The following is a 20,589-nucleotide window of genomic DNA, read 5'->3' on the forward strand; positions in this document are numbered from 1 at the left end:
ATGGTAACTTCTGCTCCCATGTCTTATTGACCAATAAGGTCATGACAGCTCCACACACCAGTCCAAGTCTTGTGTCCCTCTATTCCCTTAGACTCCAAAATTCTGCCAATCCTAGCCTTCAGTATACTCGTCAACTGAGCATTCACAGCACTGGGGTGGAAAATTCCAAAGATTCCCAATCCTCTGAGTGAGAACATTTTGCCTCATCTGTCCTCAAAAGCTGACCCTGAGCCTGGGACTATGTCCCCTCTGGTCTCTCCATGTCTACCCTGTCAAGGCTCTTAATTTTATATGTTTCAAAAAGATCAGCTCTCATTCTTCTAAAATCTAGGAATACTAGGCTTAAGTCTACTGAACGATTGCGGCAAGACTGCATTACGCTTGTACTCAATCCCCTTGCGTTAAAGGGATGAATAGTCATCCTGAGGAAATGAACAAAAGGGGATGGCACTGAAGCATTGTGGGTAGTCAGGCTAAGTCAGGAGCATCATGGTGAGGGGGATGGGTGATCATAGGGGCCTCAGGCAAAAGGAATGTGAGGGCAGCCTATTGGGACCAGTAATTGCTAAGATTACCTTATATGGCTAGGTTAAGGAATGTAAGGGAACTTATGGAAATCCTACAGTTGCCAAGTTAACTTATTTGGTCGTGTATGTAACCTCATATTTTTTTACCATTGTATATGAGACCAAGTTTCTTTGTTCTGTGACTCACTCACTCTGGGGACTCTACAAGACCCAGGCAGAGTGAGTCAACTTGCAAGACGCGCAATTAAATTAAAGTTGTTACCTACAATCCGATTTGGTATTTTTACTGAGGGCAAAAAGAACTCAAATTCTCAATCCAGACTTGAAACGGTGGCTCCTTTCTCTCCACGGATGCTGTCAGACCTGCTGAGATTTTCCAGCATTTTCTCTTTGGATATTGGATTGGAGTTGTTTATTGGCATGTGTACCGAGGTACAATGAAAAGTATCTTTCCACGAGCAGCTCAAACAGATCATTTAGTACATGAAAAGAAAATACATAATAGGGCAACACAAGGTACACAAACGTACATAGACACCGGCATCAGGTGAAGCAGACATGGGTGTAATATTAATCACGTCAGGCCATAAGAGGGCCATTTAGGAGTCTGGTAACAGCGGGGAAGAAGCTATTTTTGAGTCTGTTTGTGCGTGTTCTCAGACTTCTGTATCTCTTGCCCGTTGGAAGAATTTGGAAGAGTGAGTAAGCCGGGTGGGAGGGGTCTTTGATTATGCTGCCCACTTTCCCCAGGCAGCGGGAGGTGTAGATGGAGTCAATGGATGGGAGGCAGCTTCGTGTGATGGACTGGGCAGTGTTCACGACTCTCTGAAGTTTCTTGCAGTCTTGGGCTGAGCAGTTGTCATACCAGGCTGTGATGCAGCCCGGTAGGATGCTCTCTATAGTGCATCTGTAAAAGTTGGTAAAGAGATTTTTGGTGCCCCTTGTATTAAGGCCAACCCATCATTTGCCTTCTAGTTTCTTGCTATACATGGAGTTAACTTCTTGTGTTTCATGTACAAGGACACTCCTTAAGAACACCCAAGATTTAATAGTTCCTCATAATTAAAAAAAATATTTTTTTTCTATACTTCTCACCAAAGTGAGTGACCTCACATTTCACCACATTAAACTCCATCTGCCAGCCTTTTGCCCGCGCATTTAACCTGCCTATATCCCTGTGCTGGCCAGCAAAGCCAACTGTTCCCATTGATATAACTGTACAGTAATTTTCTTTACTTGTGAAAATCAGCAGCAGGTTCGAAGTCTACACTGTAACTGAACAGTGTGTACCGTGCACCATATATTTATAATGTGATATTGTTATTGCCATCTCTCCACTGGACTTAATTTTCACCTCCCTTTACTCCAGGCCAGTTCTGTGATGCCGTTTAATTTAATGGGACATCATTCTGGAGTGTTCTGGCAGTGGTGTGAGATTCTGTCAATGAGATACACCATATCCCTTTGGCATTGTGCCAGATTGTGTCCAAGCTCCAAAAGGTTTAAAAAAAAAAAAATCCAATTATGTGGCAATTTAATGTGGCCAGTCCACCTACCCTGCACATCTTTGGGTTGTAGGGTTGAGACCCACGCAGACATGGGGAGAATATGCAAACTCCACCCGGACAGTGACCTGGGGCCAAGATCGAACTCGGGCCCTCGGTGCCATGAGGCAGCAGTGTTAATCACTGCGTCATTATGCTGCCCCAAGTTCCAAAATGTTTGAGGGCAAAGTACTGTTGATGCTGGAAATCTGAAATAAGAACAGAAAATGCTGGAAATGCTCAGCATGTCTGGCAGCGTCTATAATGGGTGAAACTGAGTTTATGTTTCCGGCTAGTGATCTTTGTCAGGAGTGGGACTGCTTAACGATGTATGATTTGATGCAAGGCAGGGGAAGGGAAGAAACAACAAATGGGAAGGTTTGTGATAGGGTGGGAAGAAAAGAAAAATCAAATGACAAATGGGATGATAGTGAAAGCCAAAGGGAGATGGCGGTTGGACAAGAAGCAAAATATATATCTAGAAGAGATGTAAATGGGAAGACCATTATTGCCATAAGCTGAAGTCAAGAAAAAGGAGCGGAGGTTATGAATTGTTGAACTCTAAAAGTGTTGACTGCAAGGCTGTAAAGTGTGTGATTGATAGATGAGGTGCTGTTCCTTGAGCTTGCGTTGAGCTTCATCGGAATAATGTGGGAAACCAAGGACAGAAAAGTGGGAATGGAGTGGCACATTAAAATGGCAGGCTCTCAGAAGTTCAGCGTCACTCTTGAGCTGAATGAAGGTGCCCACAATGATTACCCAATCCATGTATGGTCTTCCCAGTGGGAGCTAGACCTCATTGTGAGCAGCGATTGAACTAGATTGAAAGGAGTGCTAGTAAATCACTGTTTCACCTGGGAGGAGTGTCCTTTTGAGTGTAAATGAAATTTCAACAATGTGGCAAATCTGAATTATTGTCAAACAACCAGCCTGGTGCTGAAAATTTACTTTTACAAACATTGAGTCTCATTCCCTCAGGGTTAATTATTGCTGAAGGTATGAAAAATTAAAATACACTTTTTTACTTTTTCCTTCAGTCTTTTATCTCTCTCTTAATCTCATCTTTCTTTCCATTGGTTTAATTTGCTTTCTGATTTGCTAATTGAATTAAATATTCTATCTTGCTCTTCCTGACTTATCCATGTCTCAGTGCAGATTCTTCAATCTGGTTGAAGAGACAAGCTGTTGTTTGTCCTGTATACATGGGCCACACATCCCAGTTTCTGGTTTCTGGCTCTTACTGGACCCCTGATGATTGGTGATTGTTGCTCAAAAATGCTTTGGGTAGCTGCAAGTGTTAACGAACAATAAGAATGTTTGTCTGCCAATGACTGCAAGATCTGGGCTAGTATTTTCATTTTTCTTTGTGGTACTTTTCGATATTGTGCAGGAGGCAAAATAAAAATTGGTCGAGTTACTTTAGTTCAATCTCTTTTGAGGTGCAACAGTTGTTCGCGATGCTCGTTCCAAAGTTATTTGTTGGCATGTCTCCCACTTGTTTTCCAGTGTGCTACATATGTAGTTTGTATCCTTTATTTATTTTGTATTTGGAAATATTCCAGGCACAAGATTCAACCAGGTTTTATTCAATCATCTTTCCTGTTCAGATATTTTAGATATGCAGTTGTCATATGTTTGGTTTAATTTCAATGGTCATTTCAATATGTGGATTATTTTTGTGTTTTTAGCATTTACAGAAGATTTGTAACTATTTTACAAGTCTTCTGTAAATGATGAGTTATCTCCCCATTGATGTTGGCGTTTGACATTTATTTTTCATTAAAAAAGCAGCTGAGTAAAATTTGGGGAATAGGAATTTGTGATTGGTGACAGTAGAACGTGGATATTGGCAAAAAAACCATAGTTTTTCAAAGAGAGGGTAAAATATGATGTAGAGGGACTAAACAGATAATCAGCATTAAAACATTCAGTGTGATTATTGTACATTTTTGAGATTTTGACACAACTCAGAAGTTGCATTTCCTGAGCCTTGCTTGGGAGTCTTCCTCTTACTAAGGTTAAATAATAATGTTTGTGTATCTCATTTTTAGACTTTGGTGGGATTTTAACCCCCCCACCCCCCACCCCCCACCCATCCCCATCCCCGTCACAACATTTTACCAGCGGCTGATGCAGCTCACCATTGGCCTGGAAAGGTCCCACTGATGTCAGTGATGTTTTGCGTTGTTCAAAAACCGCACCACCGGGAAACCCACTGTGGGGGACGCCGTTGGCGGGACCAGAAGATTCTGCTGCCGGGAAGGGCCAAAATACTCTCCCCTTGGTAATTAGCTTGGGACTGAAGTAAGGGGATAATTGATCTTGGTAACCGGCACGTTCGCACAGCACCTGGTTTCATTTTAACCACATAGTTGGATAGGTGATTAAAGGTTCACAAATTGGAATTCTCTGAACCTTCCCTTTAGTATTGCCTGACTGAATTTGTTTGTTTATGGCTTCAATTAACTTTAGTCAAAGTATTCCTGCCTAAATGTTCTGAGTTTTTGTTTTTAACAGATTCACCAGTGACTGAGGGTAAAACTACATTTAGCCTTGAAGAAAAATCTAAATCTTCCAAGAAACGAGTTCACTACCAGAAATTCACCAAAGGTGAGATTGAGTACAAAAGCAAGACACTGCTGAATCTGGAAATCTGAAATAAACATAAATGCTAGCAGGTGCTCGGGAGGCCCAGCAGTGAATGATTCAGGTCAATGACCTTTTATCAGAACAGTTTAGGACTCAAAATAAAGAACAAAATGTGGTATATTGAAATCAATACATATATTCGTCCAAATTCTGCCATTTTGACTTTTAAATGTTGTTATATTTAAAATACTTGTGCAATGATATTTTCTGATTAAGAAGATTTGTAGCTTAGTGTATGTAGTATAATATGCATCAGTGTCATTTATGGACATGTTATGGTTATTTGTATTTGCTGCAAGAAATATGCGTATTATGGGAACAGGTCATAATTATTAATTACAGAACACCTGAGCAAACATTTTTCCCGAGGTTCTCACTGTGCCTTCACTCTCCATTTACATCTAATTATGACTGAAAGGGTGCTACTCTGAAAATTGTGCTTAATATTTTATAGGTGACTTGGAGAGTTTGCTATGATTCCTAAGTTGAAAGAAGACCTGAAGATATGGCTGTGCAATTTCAAATGTAAAAGATAATTAAAAATTTAAAAAAGTTCACTTTCTAATTGGGAAAAATATTGAATACCTAAGTTTTTATGTATTTTTATGTTATTTGGTATTTTAGCTTATGAATCTAATTCTTAGGGCGGCACAGTGGTTTAGCACTAATCTTTGGTCTGTGATCAATGTTTTGTGCTCATCCGTGACCTCAATGAGAAACAAGGGAATGCACTCAGCAAAATTGTTCATTCAGCCTAGATAATAAGTCATGGCATTGCTGAATAGATGGGGAGCCATCTTTCCAGCTTCCCTCAAGAGAACCTACTCCACAATGGATGGATCAAAACTAGAAAAATTTACTTGAAGCTCTGGGGTGTCAACTGTGTGCTGGATAATATAACTAACTAGATTGATGTACCATTAGTTTGCCTCTGCTCCACAAAAGTAGGTTAAGCTGAAGAAGATGCTTTGGCCTGTTTGATCTCTTTGTTACAGGACATTTGTTCTACATCTTCCCATTGGAGTATGGAGGCATTTCTTAAATGAGCCCATTGTCCTGGTTCTTTACTAACTCTGTTCAAGTCCGTGGAGCCCATAGTGAAACCACTTTTAGAACAAGGCAGAACTGAGCTCGTGACCCTTTTCTTTTAAACATCCACATGTACATACTTTCATGTGGTCATTGTATAATGATCATGCATAGGAAACTTGGCTGACTTTTCCCCACTTCCCATCCTGTTTTTCTAACCTAAGAGCACTGAGAATAATAATAATGCCAACAGTACTGCCCCAGCTGGGATTAAATATTGAACCATTTGGGCCTTCGTGGTACCAGCTCATGTATTTCTCCTCTGAGAAATCAAGGGATCCCTTCGAGAAATGCATCTTGATTGGAAGAAAATAATGGACTTGTGTTGTTGCACCTATTGGCAATGATATACACCCCAGTACACACTCAGACTTAACTAAGTTTATTTCCTCCTTACAGGAGATATGGTAACAATATGCTCTTTGTTAGCTGAACAGTTGATTTGTGACGATTTGAAGCAAAATTAAAATGTACCTTGTAAAAGAAAAAATATTGATGAATTTCATAACCCATGATTGGTTTAGAGTTTATTCAGACTGTACGAGATATGTTGTACAATCAGTTACTCAGGTTAATAAACTTTTCTTGATAACTTTGTCTGTTACAAATTATGGGTAATTAACTGCTGACAGAGGAGTCCTAATTCTGTGAGTGTTTCACCTGACGGATACAGTGCAGTCGTTAGGATGCTGGCCTAGCAATTTTTTTCTTTTTTCTTTTAAATTTAGAGTACCCAAATCATTTTTCCCAATTAAGGAGCAATTTAGCATGGCCAATCCACCTACCCTGCACATCTTTGGGTTGTGGGGGTGAAACCACACAAACACGGGAAGAATGGCAAACTCCACGCGGACAGTGACCCAGAGCCGGGATCGAACCTGGGACCTCGGCGCTGTGAGGGCAGCAGTGCGTCACCGTGCTGCCCTGGCCTAGCAATTTTGAGATCATGAGTTGATGTCGTGCTATGGCAATTTGTGAAATTGAAATCAGTAGATTTATTTATTGTAAGCTGGCATTAGAAAAAGATGACTGGAAGTTGTTAAATTGTTGTTTATTTTTTTCAAAAAGCCAACTGGGTTCACTAATGTCTATTCGGGGAGGGAACTTGCCTTCCTCCAATATGTGGTTGACTCTTATCACCCTCTAATGTGGCCCAGCGACCATAAAGGCTACAGTGCTCCAAGGCGAAGGCCATCAGCTCCCACTTGGGACAACTAAGGATTGGTAATAAATGTAACATTGATGGTATTGCCTAAACTCTTAAGCACACAGTTTTAAAAGAAGTTACAATAGTCAACTTCTCAGCATGTAAAAAATCTATTTCAATTTTTTTTAAATGAGCGTTTGTTCGCTCTTTAAGCTCTTTATGTAGCTCTTTAAAGCTTAATGTGAAATATGCAGTTGGATTGCAGTGTATAGATCATGAATAATAAATCTGTAGTAAACAGGCACTGATTCAAAGCATTAAGCAGCTCACTCCTGTGTGGTAGTATTGCTGTCATTGGAGAGGCTTTTAGTTTTATGTATATTCTGCCTTTCGATGCCGTTTCTCTCCTGAACAGGTTATTGTTATTGCCTGGATTGCACATCATCCCTTATCCAGAAATGCAATGTTTTGGGACAAAATAGTTTTTGTTTTCCCAAGCTGGTTCATTGAGCAGCTTCTCTGGAAGCATTGACACTTTCAAAAGATGGTCCCGTTTTGTGAATGTCAGGACTGGGATTGGAATTCTGACACTTTTAAATGGAAGCAAGAGACAATCTCTGTTTACTATCAGAAGCTAGATACTTTTATATCTTAAACCAAAGACAGCAGTGTTCATTGTTTGCTTTTCTGTTGCAACACCCCTAAGCTTCCTTGTGGTCAGTGAGCTCCAATATCAGTGCTTTGTACAGCCCTCTACATGGTGCATGGCAGTAGTCTTCTGACCATCCCTCCTCCACATCACAATTAGCAAGAACAGGAAGTCTGTCTCATGGAGAAAATGATGGCTCACATCTTCCAAGCTGCAATGAGCGTTCAATTGCTGTTACGTCTGTAAATTCCCCCGACTCTCACTGCCGAACATTTCTGCCAGGGTTTTCTGATCCTGACTTTCACAGAAATGTGCAGCGAAGCGTCCCTCGGCAATCTCTGTTGAAAGAGTAGAGTTGGGGAAGCCAGGGCACAAGCCCCTTTTTACAGCAGAAGCTGGTGTATAGTAAGTTCAAAGGTCCAGTTTGATGTTTGTGAATGGGTGTGTGGATGAGGTGGGTAAGTAGCTGGTGTGGGATGAGTTGGTTAAGTGGGTAGGGGGCAACGGGGTGAGTGAGGAGTCAGAGTGCAAATTGAATGGTCGAGAAAGGTAGTTAGGTACATACAGTGGTGATCGAGTAGTAATTGGGTGGTCGGGAGGGTTGGTAATGTCGGGCGAAGGGGGGTGTGGAGGCGGGGGCAGTCGGATGGTTGGGGTGGATAATTCTGATGGTTGTGAGTAGACTGTTTGGGTTTCCTCCGGGTGCTCCCGTTTCCTCCCACAGTGGGTGGCACAGTAGTTAGCACTGCTGCCTTACAGCTCCAGGGACCCAAGTTCAATTCTGGCCTCGGGTGACTGTCTGTGTGGAGTTTGCACTTTTCTCCCCGTGTCTGCATGGGTTTCCTCTGGGTGCTCCGGTTTCCTCCCACAGTCCAAAGATGTGCAGGTTAGGTTGTTTGGCCATGCTAAATTGCCCCTTAGTGTCCAAAAGATTAGGTAGTGTTACGGGGATAGGGTGGAGGCATGGGGTTGCCTTCCCAAGGATGCAGACTCAATGGGCCGAATAGCCTCCTCTGCCATGTAAATTCTATGATGTGCAGGTTGCGTGATTGGCCATGCTAAATTGCCCTTTAGTGTCCAAAAGGTTTGGTGGGGTTGCGGGGATAGATTGGAGGTATGGGCTTAAGTAGGGTGCTCTTTCCAAAGAGTGGTGCAGACCCTATGGGCTGAATGGTCTCCTGCACTGTAGGGATTCCTGTAATCTGATGGTCAAGAGATGTAGCTGGGTCGGATTAGGAGAAGGAGCCAGGTTGGTTGGGGGCTCATTGGGTGGGGTCAAGGGGTAGTTAGAGACTCAGTGGGATTTATGGTGGGAGTGCGGGGAAGGTCAGCTATGTTGTTAGTCCACTTTTTAACCTGTCTAACATTTCCTGGATAGTTATTGGTTACATACAGTGGAAATAGCCAAAGTCTCTGACTCAGAACTTAGAGTTGGAGGCTTTTCCGGACAATCCGGGCAGCAGGAGAATTGCCTGTCAAAATTTGAAACTTCCCGGACAATTCCCATAGGGGTCCATACATCAGGATTTCCACAGTGTCCCGACGTGCATCTTTGGCCGTACATCCAGGTGGGGGAGGGAGTGGGGGAATGTAATGATGACGTTCTGTGACTCTGACGAGGCCTTGAAAGTTCAGACGGTTTGAGAAATTGCTATATGACTTGACATTGACGTTTTATAAATACTTGTATTATTTAAAGGAAAGGATCTCTCTTCTCGAAGTTCAACAGATCTTGCCTGTATTTTTGGGAAACGTAGCAAACGTGTTAGAGGACCCAGAGAGCAGGAAAAGCAAGAGAAGGTAAGATCTTTTACTTTTAATCATTAATGTACTTACAGTAACTTTCCTTATTTCCCTTTCTCCATCAAATTTTTATTTATAGCTACATTTGGGATATTTACAGAGAACTTCACTGGCTAAGAATATACTCCCCTCTGTCCTGAAGTGTGAGTTGCAGCACAAAATCACAGTTATGAAGGGTTATGATTAGGTAAATTCTGATGAGTTGTTTCCATTGGTTGGCGAAAGGGAACACCAGTTTAACATCATTAAAAGAGTTCATGGAAAATGAAGGAAAACTTCTCTTTAATAAAGAAGGTAGTTGAAATTTGGGATTCTGCTCCAAACTGAAGCAGTGGGAGTTCGACTGGAGAGCCAGATTGTTGCTTGAGAACATGAAAGGGTATAGAGAGCAAAGAAAAGTGGGATTTGATTATTTTAAAGGAAAAACATCTGTGCAGACTGGATGGCCTGAATAGCCTTTGTTTGTGCCGATAGACAATGGGTTATTTAGCCTTTTAAAAAAAATATGACCATTACCTTATGGAAGTGATCTTGGTGCTTATTTGAGCAAGGCTTATCTTTATTCATCAAGAAGACAAACAGCTGCTATAATTGCTCCTGATTAATGAAAACAAAAATGGAAACATCTATAATGTTCTCAAAGCCGATAAAAAGATTGAAAAATGGAATGAAATGAAAATAGTTTATTGCCACAAGTAGGCTTCAATGAGGTTACTGTGAAAAGCCCCTAGTCGCCACATTCCGGCGCCTGTTCAGGGAGGCTGGTACGGGAATTGAACCGTGCTGCTGGCCTGCCTTGGTCTGCTTTAAAAGCCAGCTATTTAGCCCAGTGTGCTAAACCAGCCCCATAATGTTAAATTAAAATTGCATTTGTGCTTTCTTGTTGCTCACACATTCAAATAGAATGAATAATTTCTATCAGTTCCTATCAAATTAAACTTCCTGACGCTCATAGTTTTTCTCTCACTTTGTTCAGACACCGTTTCCTTCCTTTTCCAGCTGTGTTTCCTGATATCGCCTTATCACTGGAGAAAATAATGTTGAATAGACAGGAGCTTGGCATAGACCACTCGCAAACTTTATAATTAAACAATATGTTCCTGAAAGAAATTGAGATATGGGGGTGGGGAATGTCTCCTGTTACCTTTAGGTACACTGAGTCCTTACAATTCAAAATAATTCATTCCGATGACTTGACGTAACTCAAGATGTGCAGTGTATCTTCATTGCCCTGGAGCATGTGACATTTTGAGGAATTCAGCCAGCCTGATTTAACGTTCCGCTGAGACTGGGGCTGTCTTTTTTTAAAAACGAGCAAACGGGAGCGTAATAATTTCGCACTTGTCGGGTGCAGATGATCTGTTGCCGTGACACATTTGTTGTTGAAATGAAATACTATTGGCGGTAAATGTTGGTTCACCAATTGCATTTTAAGGAACAATTAGATCCACCTGCATTACATACGAGTGACAAAGTATGGTAAAACTTTTATTATGCAGCGTGTGTGGCAAATGGGTGGTGCCAGTTAATCAAGAATGCTGGATATCTAAGAATTCCGTTTTCAACCAATCCCGGGTGATCTCGGGGTATCGGTCCCACATACGTAGAGCAGGGAAACAGCTCTTGGGTGTTGAAATTGGAGCGTTTCAAACTCAGGACAAGTTGCAAGGAATGAACAGGGCTGTCAGCATTTCTGTGGATACGTTAGTCTGTGACTAAGCCTCTCACTGTAAGCCTGCCATCATCCCGAGACATGCCAACCCTCACAAAATGATTGTGATGAGACACAATTTCTTAGTCAAACCCAGCTTCTCTCATGATCTCGCGAGAGGGCTGCAAAATCATGTGTTTTTTTTTTGCCCAGGGGTTGCTGACTCTGGAATTGGAGTGGCAGCCCTGCCTTTTTCCCGTGGCTCAGGCATTACAGAAGCCTTGGAGAGCTCACTTGAATCGCTTGACCTAGTTTTCAAATTCCTGCAGGCTGCCGTTTAACTTTCTGTTTATTCTGTGATCCTTTTTAACTCTTTTGCCGTTAGTTTAGTGATTGATTTAAAATAAATGGATGTCAGCAATTCCGATTGGTAGAGTGCCGGTAACACAAATTTTATCGTAGTTTCTTACCTCCGGTGCAATGCTTAAATATAGCATCATACTAGGCCTCTTGCCATATGCTGTTGATGCATAATCCTAACGTGTTTAGAGCTTCAATAACTAAAATCGATCAAATTATGGCAGAGGATGACATTGTTTTAGAGTAAAAGAATTCTCAAGGCTTGTATTTATTCTTGGATTTTCTTCATATATTATGTAACTGCACTATAAATTGTACTTTGTCCTTTCGCATGGTTATTCATAAACCTGAGTCCTCATGATGAGGGACTTAGCTGGTACAATAATGTTGTTTAGATAAAATATGAAATTTGTATTTTAACACTTCTGACTTTAGGTATTTATTCCTATAAAATGAAAGTCATCATAGTCCTTGAGCCCCCTTGGCTGCTCTCCTGATTTGAGAGAGAACTGATTGGTGGTGATTTAACCCAAGGGTCACCGCACCTCGGAAGGTACAAGGTTGAGAAGGTGAGGTCTTCATGAATAACCTCAGCCGGTACGGGAATTGAACCTGGTCTGTTGGTGTCGTTCTGCATCATCAAACAGCGGTCCAGCCAACTGAGCTAACTGGCCATTGGAGGGATGCAAATCAGTTTCCCTCCAGCCACTCCAGTGGGTTTCCCAATCCGCCATGGTGGACACAGAGGAAGATCCCATGGGAAATTCATCCTTGTGTAAAACCGATTTTTGGACCTCCCACAAAATTTCCCCCCATCCCCTAGTGAACCCACTGATGGGAGCTTGAGAGAATTCCGTCCAGTAACTCAAAAAGCCTTTGGGTCAGAATGTTGACTTTTTCCTTCCACCGATTCTCTTCCTCCTTAGTCACCTGTGTAAGATTAGCTGATGAAACACAAATCAGAACTGAAACATGGAACCTTCTTGACTTGAAACCACACCACCTTAGTTTTAAGCTAATCAAAATATCTTTCACTACCTTTACTTTATCGAGCCGTTGGTCTTTGAATCTTGAAATACAAAATTTCCTAATTTACCAGCGGTCCTTGTGTTACACTATTTTATTTAGTACTGTAATTGTTCTTCTATTGTTGCTCGCAATATGGTCTAATCCCTTATGCAGGCTGCTTCCCCAGTAAGTGAAAATTTAGTAAAGTTTGGAAGATAATATTGCTTTGAAAATATCGGCAAGGTGGTACAGTGGTTAGCACTGCTGCCTCACAGCACCAGGGACCTGGGCGACTCTCTGTGGAGTTTACACATTCGCCGCATGTCTGTATGGGTTTCCTTTGGGAGCTCCGGTTTCCTCCCACAGTCCAAAGATGTGCAGGTTAGGTGAACTGGCCAGGCTAAATTGCCGCTTAGTGCCCAAATGTTGGGTGGGGATACTGGCATAGTGCAGGGGAATGGGCCTAGGGTGCTCTTTCGGAGTGTTGGTGATGGGCCGAATAGCCTCCTTCATTTTGAGATTCTATGATTCTTCTATGATCCTAAGATTGACAATTTAAGTACTGGTGTTGCTTTGATTTAATAGTAGGTTTCGCCTGCTTGTTATACTGGGGCTGGTTTAGCTCACTCAGCTAAATCGCTGGCTTTTAAAGCAGACCAAGCAGGCCAGCAGCACGGTTCGATTCCCGTACCAGCCTCCCCAGACAGGTGCCGGAATGTGGCGACTAGGGGCTTTTCATAGTAACTTCATTGAAGCCTACTCGTGACAATAAGCGATTTTCATTTTTTCATCCCTCACTCTGTGCGACAGGTTTCAGCTGAGTGGGCCCAGCTTTTATTCGTTGCGGACTTGCTTCCAGAGTTATAGTCGCTTTTTACTCTGTCAGTAAAGGGCAGGAAGTACAGAAATGGCCCGCTGATGTGAGTGCTCAGTCTAACAGCTTACCTGAAAACTGGTCATCCAGGAAGTTGAAATAACCATTGAGTCATGACCCTTAGTTGAGGGTACCAAAATAGATTATATTTTTAAAAAAAGCTTGACCAAAGAAATTTCATACTGTGAAATACACGGCTTAGGATGTAGGATGACTCAGATTTAGTGCTCTTTTGATTTGTAGCTGATGATTTGCTGTGCAAAGTTTGCAAAGCATACAGCTGGTGTTGACAAATCGGCAGTGAAGTTCTTCAGATGCATGTAAATTGACTATAAATAAAGTCTCTTGAATTTGTTTGGCTTTTGAACTTTAGAAATGGCCTCCTTCTGCAATGTAAATTCTATGATTCTATGAAATCAGTGTTGACGGTCCCTTATTAACTTGCAGAGTAAATTTCCTTTAGTTGTTTCTGTTCAGTTTCTCCAAGGACCCGAGTTTGCTTCCCGGCTTGGGTCACTGTGCCATGTCTGCACGTTCTTCCCGTGTCTGCGCCGCCGTGCCACCCTTGGGCTGCATTTTATGAACCCCCACCGATGTATTGAAGGCCTGGAGGGTGGTGTTGGTTTGTAAAGTAAAGTGGGTAGCCTTCCTGTTCACCTCTGACCTGTCTCACATATTATGGTGGGTGGTAAAGGCATCAGGCATCCTGCCCACCCCTTAGACCTACTGAAGTGGCCAAATAATAACCACTTAAGGGGTTCATTCTGCTTCCACCACTATCTTAACTTGCATTAGAGAAAGGCAGAGGCCTGGTTTTCACTGTTGGGCAAGAAGTTGGTTTACCTTGTTTAGGAGTGCCTTGTGCAAATTGCAGGCAGCCCCTTCCTGCCCAAGCAGATTGTCCGGCAACTCTCTAGGATGGGATGGGGCAGCACGGTGGTGCAGTGGGTTAGCACTGCTGCTTCACGGCGCCGCGGTCCCATGTTCGATCCCGGTTCTGGGTCACTGTCCCTGTGGAGTTTGCACATTCTCCCCGTGTCTGCATATATTTTGCCCCCACAACCCAAAGATGTGCAATGTAGGTGGATTGGCCACGCTAAATTGTCCCTTAATTGGAAAAAAATAATTGGGTACTCTATTAAAAAAAAACTAGTATGGGACTTTCTTCCTGATGGGAGACTCAGTCCCACTCTGAATCTCCTGAGGTTGCCTCTGTGTATTATCGCTGCGGGACAGCCAACTTCTGAGTCGGCCGCCGGGCTCAAGACTGACGCTTCTGTCAGGGGGCCGGGGAGTACGTCTCCACATAAAATCCAGATCCTTATTTCAGGTAAGAGTTCCTACTTCCTGCCAATTCCACCCTGTCCTGAAGAGTTGAGTGGTTGGTGGGCGCTGATTTCACGAGAGCGGGTTGCTCTCCAGTACTTTGCCCAAGTGACCAATTGACAAGGTTTCCACACTAGTTGGCAGGTTATTCAAGTGAGGATTTGAGGTAGCCGGATATCAGGCTGTACCTAACGATTTTTTTTGTTTCGCCCTACTCTAACCACGTGCACTGAGGGCAATTGTTGACCCTTTACCACTGCAGCCCCTGCGAGATCAGTAAACTCAGCTGAGCCTTCGGGCAAACAAAGATAATTTTCTAATGCGCATTTAAAAGCAACCTTGGTTTATGTGATTCTCTATCATTCTGATCACGTAACCAATGTAAAAGGCACAGGTGCTCAATGAAACCATGGCTACAATGAGATTACACTAGGCTGTTAAAAGTGGGACCCTCTTAGTGGCACAGGAAATCGCCACTTCAGCCATTATTGTGAATGTGTCAATAAATCTACGCCTATTTAAAGACATTCCCTTTAAATAATTGTATATGACATCCATGTCGAGCTGTTTTCAAATTCAATAACAAGTAGGCTGAAACAAAAGGGAAGAAGGAAGCAATGAGTTATGGTTTTGAAGTGTTGTGATTTTGTTAAATTTAAAATTTCTTCTCACAAGATCTTCTCACACCAAATGTGAGACATTCTGCTGTATTCTTATTGTAAGTCACACTGACTTCCTATTTATTGTAAGAAAAAATATTACTACGGTCAACAATTTTGAGTTTCTGTGGGAAAATGGACAAAACTGTGGACCATGATGCAAAAAATATTTTAAAACTCCATGCACTAAAAACAGAATTTGGCTTATCCAGACACTGACACCTTGATTGTTTTTTAAAAAATCTTTCATGCTATTTATTTTATACCTATTTTTGTTGTGTTTTTGTAGCTGCACATGCAAACTTAAGAACTGAAAACTGACAGGAACATTGCAGTACTTTCTATATGTTACACTTGTCCCTGTGGACCACCCGAGGATCATATGCTTACTCTTTGTTTTTAATCTAAGGGGAGAATTTTCCATTCATAAGCCTAAGTGTAGTCACAGATAGGTTTGGCGGCGTCTATCCTGCTGCTTGGAATTGTGAGAACTCTAGCCCGATTGCTCAATCGAAAGCATATTATTTTTGCGCAGGTGAATATTGGACTGAATCACGTGATGGTTTGGGAACTGATTAATCTGCTGTCTGTTGGCTAGCAGGGTGAAAGATCCATTGAAACACCAGCTGAACACACACATCTGGGCTGGTTTAGTACAGTGGGCTAAATAGCTGACTTTTAATGCAGAACAAAACCAGCAGCATGGGTTCAATTCCTGTACCTGCCTCCCCGAATAGGCGCCGGAATGTGGTGACTAGGGGCTTTTCACAGTACCTTCATTTGAAGCCTACTTGTGACAATAAGCGATTATTATTATTAAACCTGACTACCACTACCATAGGTTTTCTTTTTACTCTGGGGCATACTCTCCTTAGCATCACCGCCTATACCTCCTTTGTATGGACACCCGGGGGAGTGCACTTCCCCCACTGTTACTAAAAAAAAAAGATTACGTCTGTCCCAACTGGGGAGACCCCATCACCGAAGAGAAGAAAAATCGTTAAGACACCCACTGACTGGGTGTCCTGGGAGGCGGCCATCTCCCTCTTCCTCTCGTACAGTACGGGGAACCACAGCATCGGACCTGGCCGAGCCTGGCACCCTCTGACACACAAAAGCCAGCTTCACCAGGACCTTCAGCGCACCACAAAATCTATACCACAGGTGGTCCTGCAGCTCCTCAGCCACGTTAGGGCAGTGTATCCGCCACACTGAACAGCACACTGCTCACCCAGATTAAGAGAAGAAAAAAAACCTTTAAGGGAAAAAAACTCGTTGGTCTAGGAACAATCAATCAAAGATTAACTGATGCCATCTGAACATGCACGGCCACTCATTCCCTAAAAATACCAACCTCCAGGAAAGATCACAAGGAACCCAGTCCTCCCCATGATACATAATCTGTCCAGGCCATCATTGGAGGTAGGCACGGATTCTTAAATTCAAAAGACATATGGACGATAAGGGAATAGTGTAGATGGGCTTTAGAGTGGTTTCACAGGTTGGCGCAACATCGAGGGCCGAAGGGCCTGTACTGCGCTGTAATGTTCTATGTTCTAAAATAATAAAAAACAGATACAATTAGCTCTGACTGGGGGACTATCCTCAATCTCAGTGAGGATTTAACTAACCCTATCACCCAACTCTCCACTAACCACCCACCCATCGCCCTGCTGTGGCCCCACTCATCTTCACTATTAAGATGATAAGAGGTGTCCAAAATACACTTCCTCCCCATAACCACAAGGATAACAGCACATAAAAAGGAAGGAGTAAGACTGTGCACATACCACTTAATCGACTTAATATTGTTTTTGTTAGAACAGGGTAACAGGCGACTTTGCCCTCGAGCACACACCTTGCACACCCTTACAGGAGGAAAGAAAACACTGTCAACTGCGTAATCATAAGGGAGTAACATCCAGGATTATTGGAGAACTGCAGTATAATAACACCATCTATGTTGCTTGAAAAGGCCAAAGCCATGACAGGGTCATTGAACAATCCTCAGGATTTTTCGAGGATTCCAACGAATGAAGCACCTTCACTGAAGAGGATGACATAAGGTCAGCGGTCAGGGGGCCCAACCAACCTGTGGAATCGAAGCCCGGATATATCTTGCTCTGTCGAAATTGATGCACCCAGCCTCCAAATTGGGATTACGAAAGCAGGGCAGCCAATCTTCAAACTCAGTCGGGAACTCGCCTCTCACTTCCCGCCAGAAACTGGACACAAGGACACTCCTCGTCTGCCTTGCCTCCTGAATCCGTCAGGATATGCCACACATCATACAGCAGGTTCCCAATAAATCAAAGGCCGGCCCTTACCAGGGAAACTGCTCTTATCAAATGCAAAGACTCTCTCCTGCGCCGCCACCATTCTCTGAAGGATACTTTGCGGTTCCCCAAGGTGATTACCAAAGGCCTGCAACACGGAGCCGAGATCATCATCCAGAACAACACTCAGAGACGGTCATCATCCTGATGCCCACTGCACCACCAAGGGGCAGACCTGCTCATCGGTAACAACACCACTGCTGGCTGGGCCCCACCCCAGTCAACTCAGACCGCCTCCATCACACAAGGATTCTTTATGATTTAACTGTGCTCCTCATTGTAAAACTTCAATCAGCATCATCCAGGGACATACTACCAAACATATATTCCGAAAAAAGGCAATTATGAAATGTGCACAAGGATAAAGTAAAGGAATAAAAGACGAGGAGAGCCAGAGCTCGTGAAAACACAGCTGCTCCCGCGATCACATCACGTGAGCGTGTTATTTGTGTCTTCACAAAATGACGATTTTAATACAATGCAGTTCATATTTGTACATTTCACTATAACCATCATCCTTTGTAATACATCATTCAATCAGATTTCCTAACGTTCACCTTTTCTTTTACTGTCACCATTTTCAATCAGTTTCAGCATCATTAACACAGTATTTACCAACAATATTAAAATTAAAGAGTTATGATTGATGCTTTTATATCCAGGGACCCGGGTTCAATTCTGACCGCGGATGACTGTGTGGAGCTTGCACTTTCTCCCCCTTGATCCATGGGTTCTCCGGGTGCTCCGGTTTCCTCCCACAGTCCAAAGATGTGCAGGTTACTTGGATTGGTCATCATAAATTGCCTCTTAATGTCCAACGGTTAGGTGGGGTTACAGGGATAGGGCAAGGGAGTGGTTAGGGTGCTCTTATGCAGACTTGATGGGCTGAATGGACTTCTTTTGCCCTGTAGGGATTCTATGATTCTATACCATTTGCAATTTGCATCCATTGTTAGGATCCCGGATGAGATCCCAAGTATTTGCTTTTTGTAAAACTGAGGAAACGTTACTGCACCACAGGAGTAATAACACTGACCAATAGGTATCTTTCATGTTAAAACAAACTTTAATTTAAACATAGAATCAATCACATCAGCAACAAAGAAATAGCTTTACAGGCAGTAGATACTACAGTTAGGAAAAAAAAAGATAACCTTAGCTTACTTCCTAAACCTACTACTACATTCCAACTAAGCAGACCAATATATTTTAAACACTACTTCTGAATAAAGTTCTGGGCCTGGATTCTCCGAGCCCACGGCGGATCGGAGAATCGGAGTTGACGGCAGAATGGCCCGTGACGCCGGGATGCAATTCTCCGGAGGGCGTACGCGATATGGGGGGGGGGGGGGGGGGGCTACCATTTTCAGCGGGATCGAAACTGGGACCTCGGCGCTGTGAGACAGCAATGCTAACCAATGCGCCACCGTGCTGCCCCGCGTCCCTTCAAACACAAACAATATTCCATTAGCTAGGTATCTAAACAAGGAAATGGTTCTCAAGATCTATTAGCACAACACCTGCATATCAATCACCTCACTTTTACAACATCCTTAATCACAGCTCCAGCAGTCTGTATACATCTTAACCCAGTTTTTAATAACATTAGTGCAAAAACTATGACAATTTGTTCCATTATCACACGATAGAAAGACATTCATGTTTAAAGTTGCACATGGACTTTCAGGTTTGCCTCCTTTATGTTCTTTATTTCTAATCTTGTACAGAATTGGCAGAGCATTAAGTGGGCAGGGTAAGGGCAACATTGGCTGGGATTCTCCGACCCGGCGCTGGGTTGGACAATCCCCGGGAGGGCTCGAGAATTGCACCCTGATGCTGGTGGGGGCTGTTAACACCCCCCCCCCCCCCCCCCCCCCCCCCACCGGGATTCTCTGGGCCCCGATGGGTCGAGTGGTCGACGAGTTTTGCCCAGTCCCGCTGGCGTGGATTACTCACCTCACACATGGCGGGACCTGGAAGGTAAATGTGCGGGGGGCCGTGGGGGGTGGGGGCAGGGCCCTACGGTGGCCTGGCCCGCGATCGGGTCCCACCGATCGGCGAGCGGGCTGTTCCTTGGGGGCTACTTTACTCCGCGCTGGGCCCCTGTAGGGCTCCGCCATATTGCCTGGGGGCCGGCGCGGAGAAGGGAACCCCCACGCATGTGCGGAAATACGCCGGCCGCTCCGCACATATGTGAGATCACGCCGGCCGTGTTCTCCGCCGGCTGGAGCTGCGGGAACATCTTCGGTGGCAACCTAGCCCTCTAGAAAGGTGAAAATTCCTCACTTTCAGGGGCGGTTGTCGCCGGAGCCGTTGGCACCGGTTTTTCCGCCGGCGTGGGTACATAGCCCCATTTTTAGAGAATCTCTCCCATTGTATTTAGCTACTGGTAGATAAACTTGACGCTTTCAGTAACATTTAGCTACAGTTAGATAATTTTAAAAGAGACCCTTTAAGAATGATACTGAGGACACCATGATGGTTGATTTCATTAGATTCAACCACCATTTCAAAGCAACATTGGAGGAAGACTGTGTGAACAAGTAGTTTGTACACAAGAGACCCTAATTTGGAGAGTCCAAAAGAAGTCAGAAGCAAATAAGAGGGATTTTATCATTTTCTTACAAAATTCTAGTATTTATCAATTCTTGTATCAATTCTGCGGCCGTGTGAAGAGTAGAATGACACCAGCAACCTTCCACCATTGTATGGTAGGATTTTTATTTTGTGTTTATAAATTTTGTAGACAGAGAGGTTGGTGAGGAGAATCAGAAATGTTTGATGATGCAATCCATGGTCATGTTCGTATTATTTGTAGACTGATGCTTCTTTGCAGCAGTTGAAGCAGTAAAAAGTCTGTGATGCGTTCCTGAATTATGGAAAACTTATATTTAACAAAAAGAAAATTGGACCTCGTTCATACATCAGAAAATAGTAAGCCCATGTGTCTATCACATTTCACACCAT

The 20,589-nt window shown here is 43.2% G+C and overlaps 1 protein-coding gene across 1 annotated transcript in view; it reads left to right on the forward strand.

The window, feature by feature from the left end:
* The window catches only part of pinx1 (PIN2 (TERF1) interacting telomerase inhibitor 1), a 111,448-nt gene that overhangs the window by 29,910 nt on the left and 60,949 nt on the right, over positions 1 to 20,589 (forward strand). Inside the window, exons 5-6 of the mRNA XM_038799984.1 lie at positions 4,589 to 4,681; positions 9,305 to 9,405. Coding sequence (XP_038655912.1) covers positions 4,589 to 4,681; positions 9,305 to 9,405 — 194 coding nt within the window. The remainder of the gene's footprint in view (positions 1 to 4,588; positions 4,682 to 9,304; positions 9,406 to 20,589) is intronic.

The sequence above is a fragment of the Scyliorhinus canicula genome, chromosome 6 (genome assembly GCF_902713615.1).
Source record: "Scyliorhinus canicula chromosome 6, sScyCan1.1, whole genome shotgun sequence".
Classification (NCBI taxonomy): Eukaryota; Metazoa; Chordata; class Chondrichthyes; order Carcharhiniformes; family Scyliorhinidae; genus Scyliorhinus; species Scyliorhinus canicula.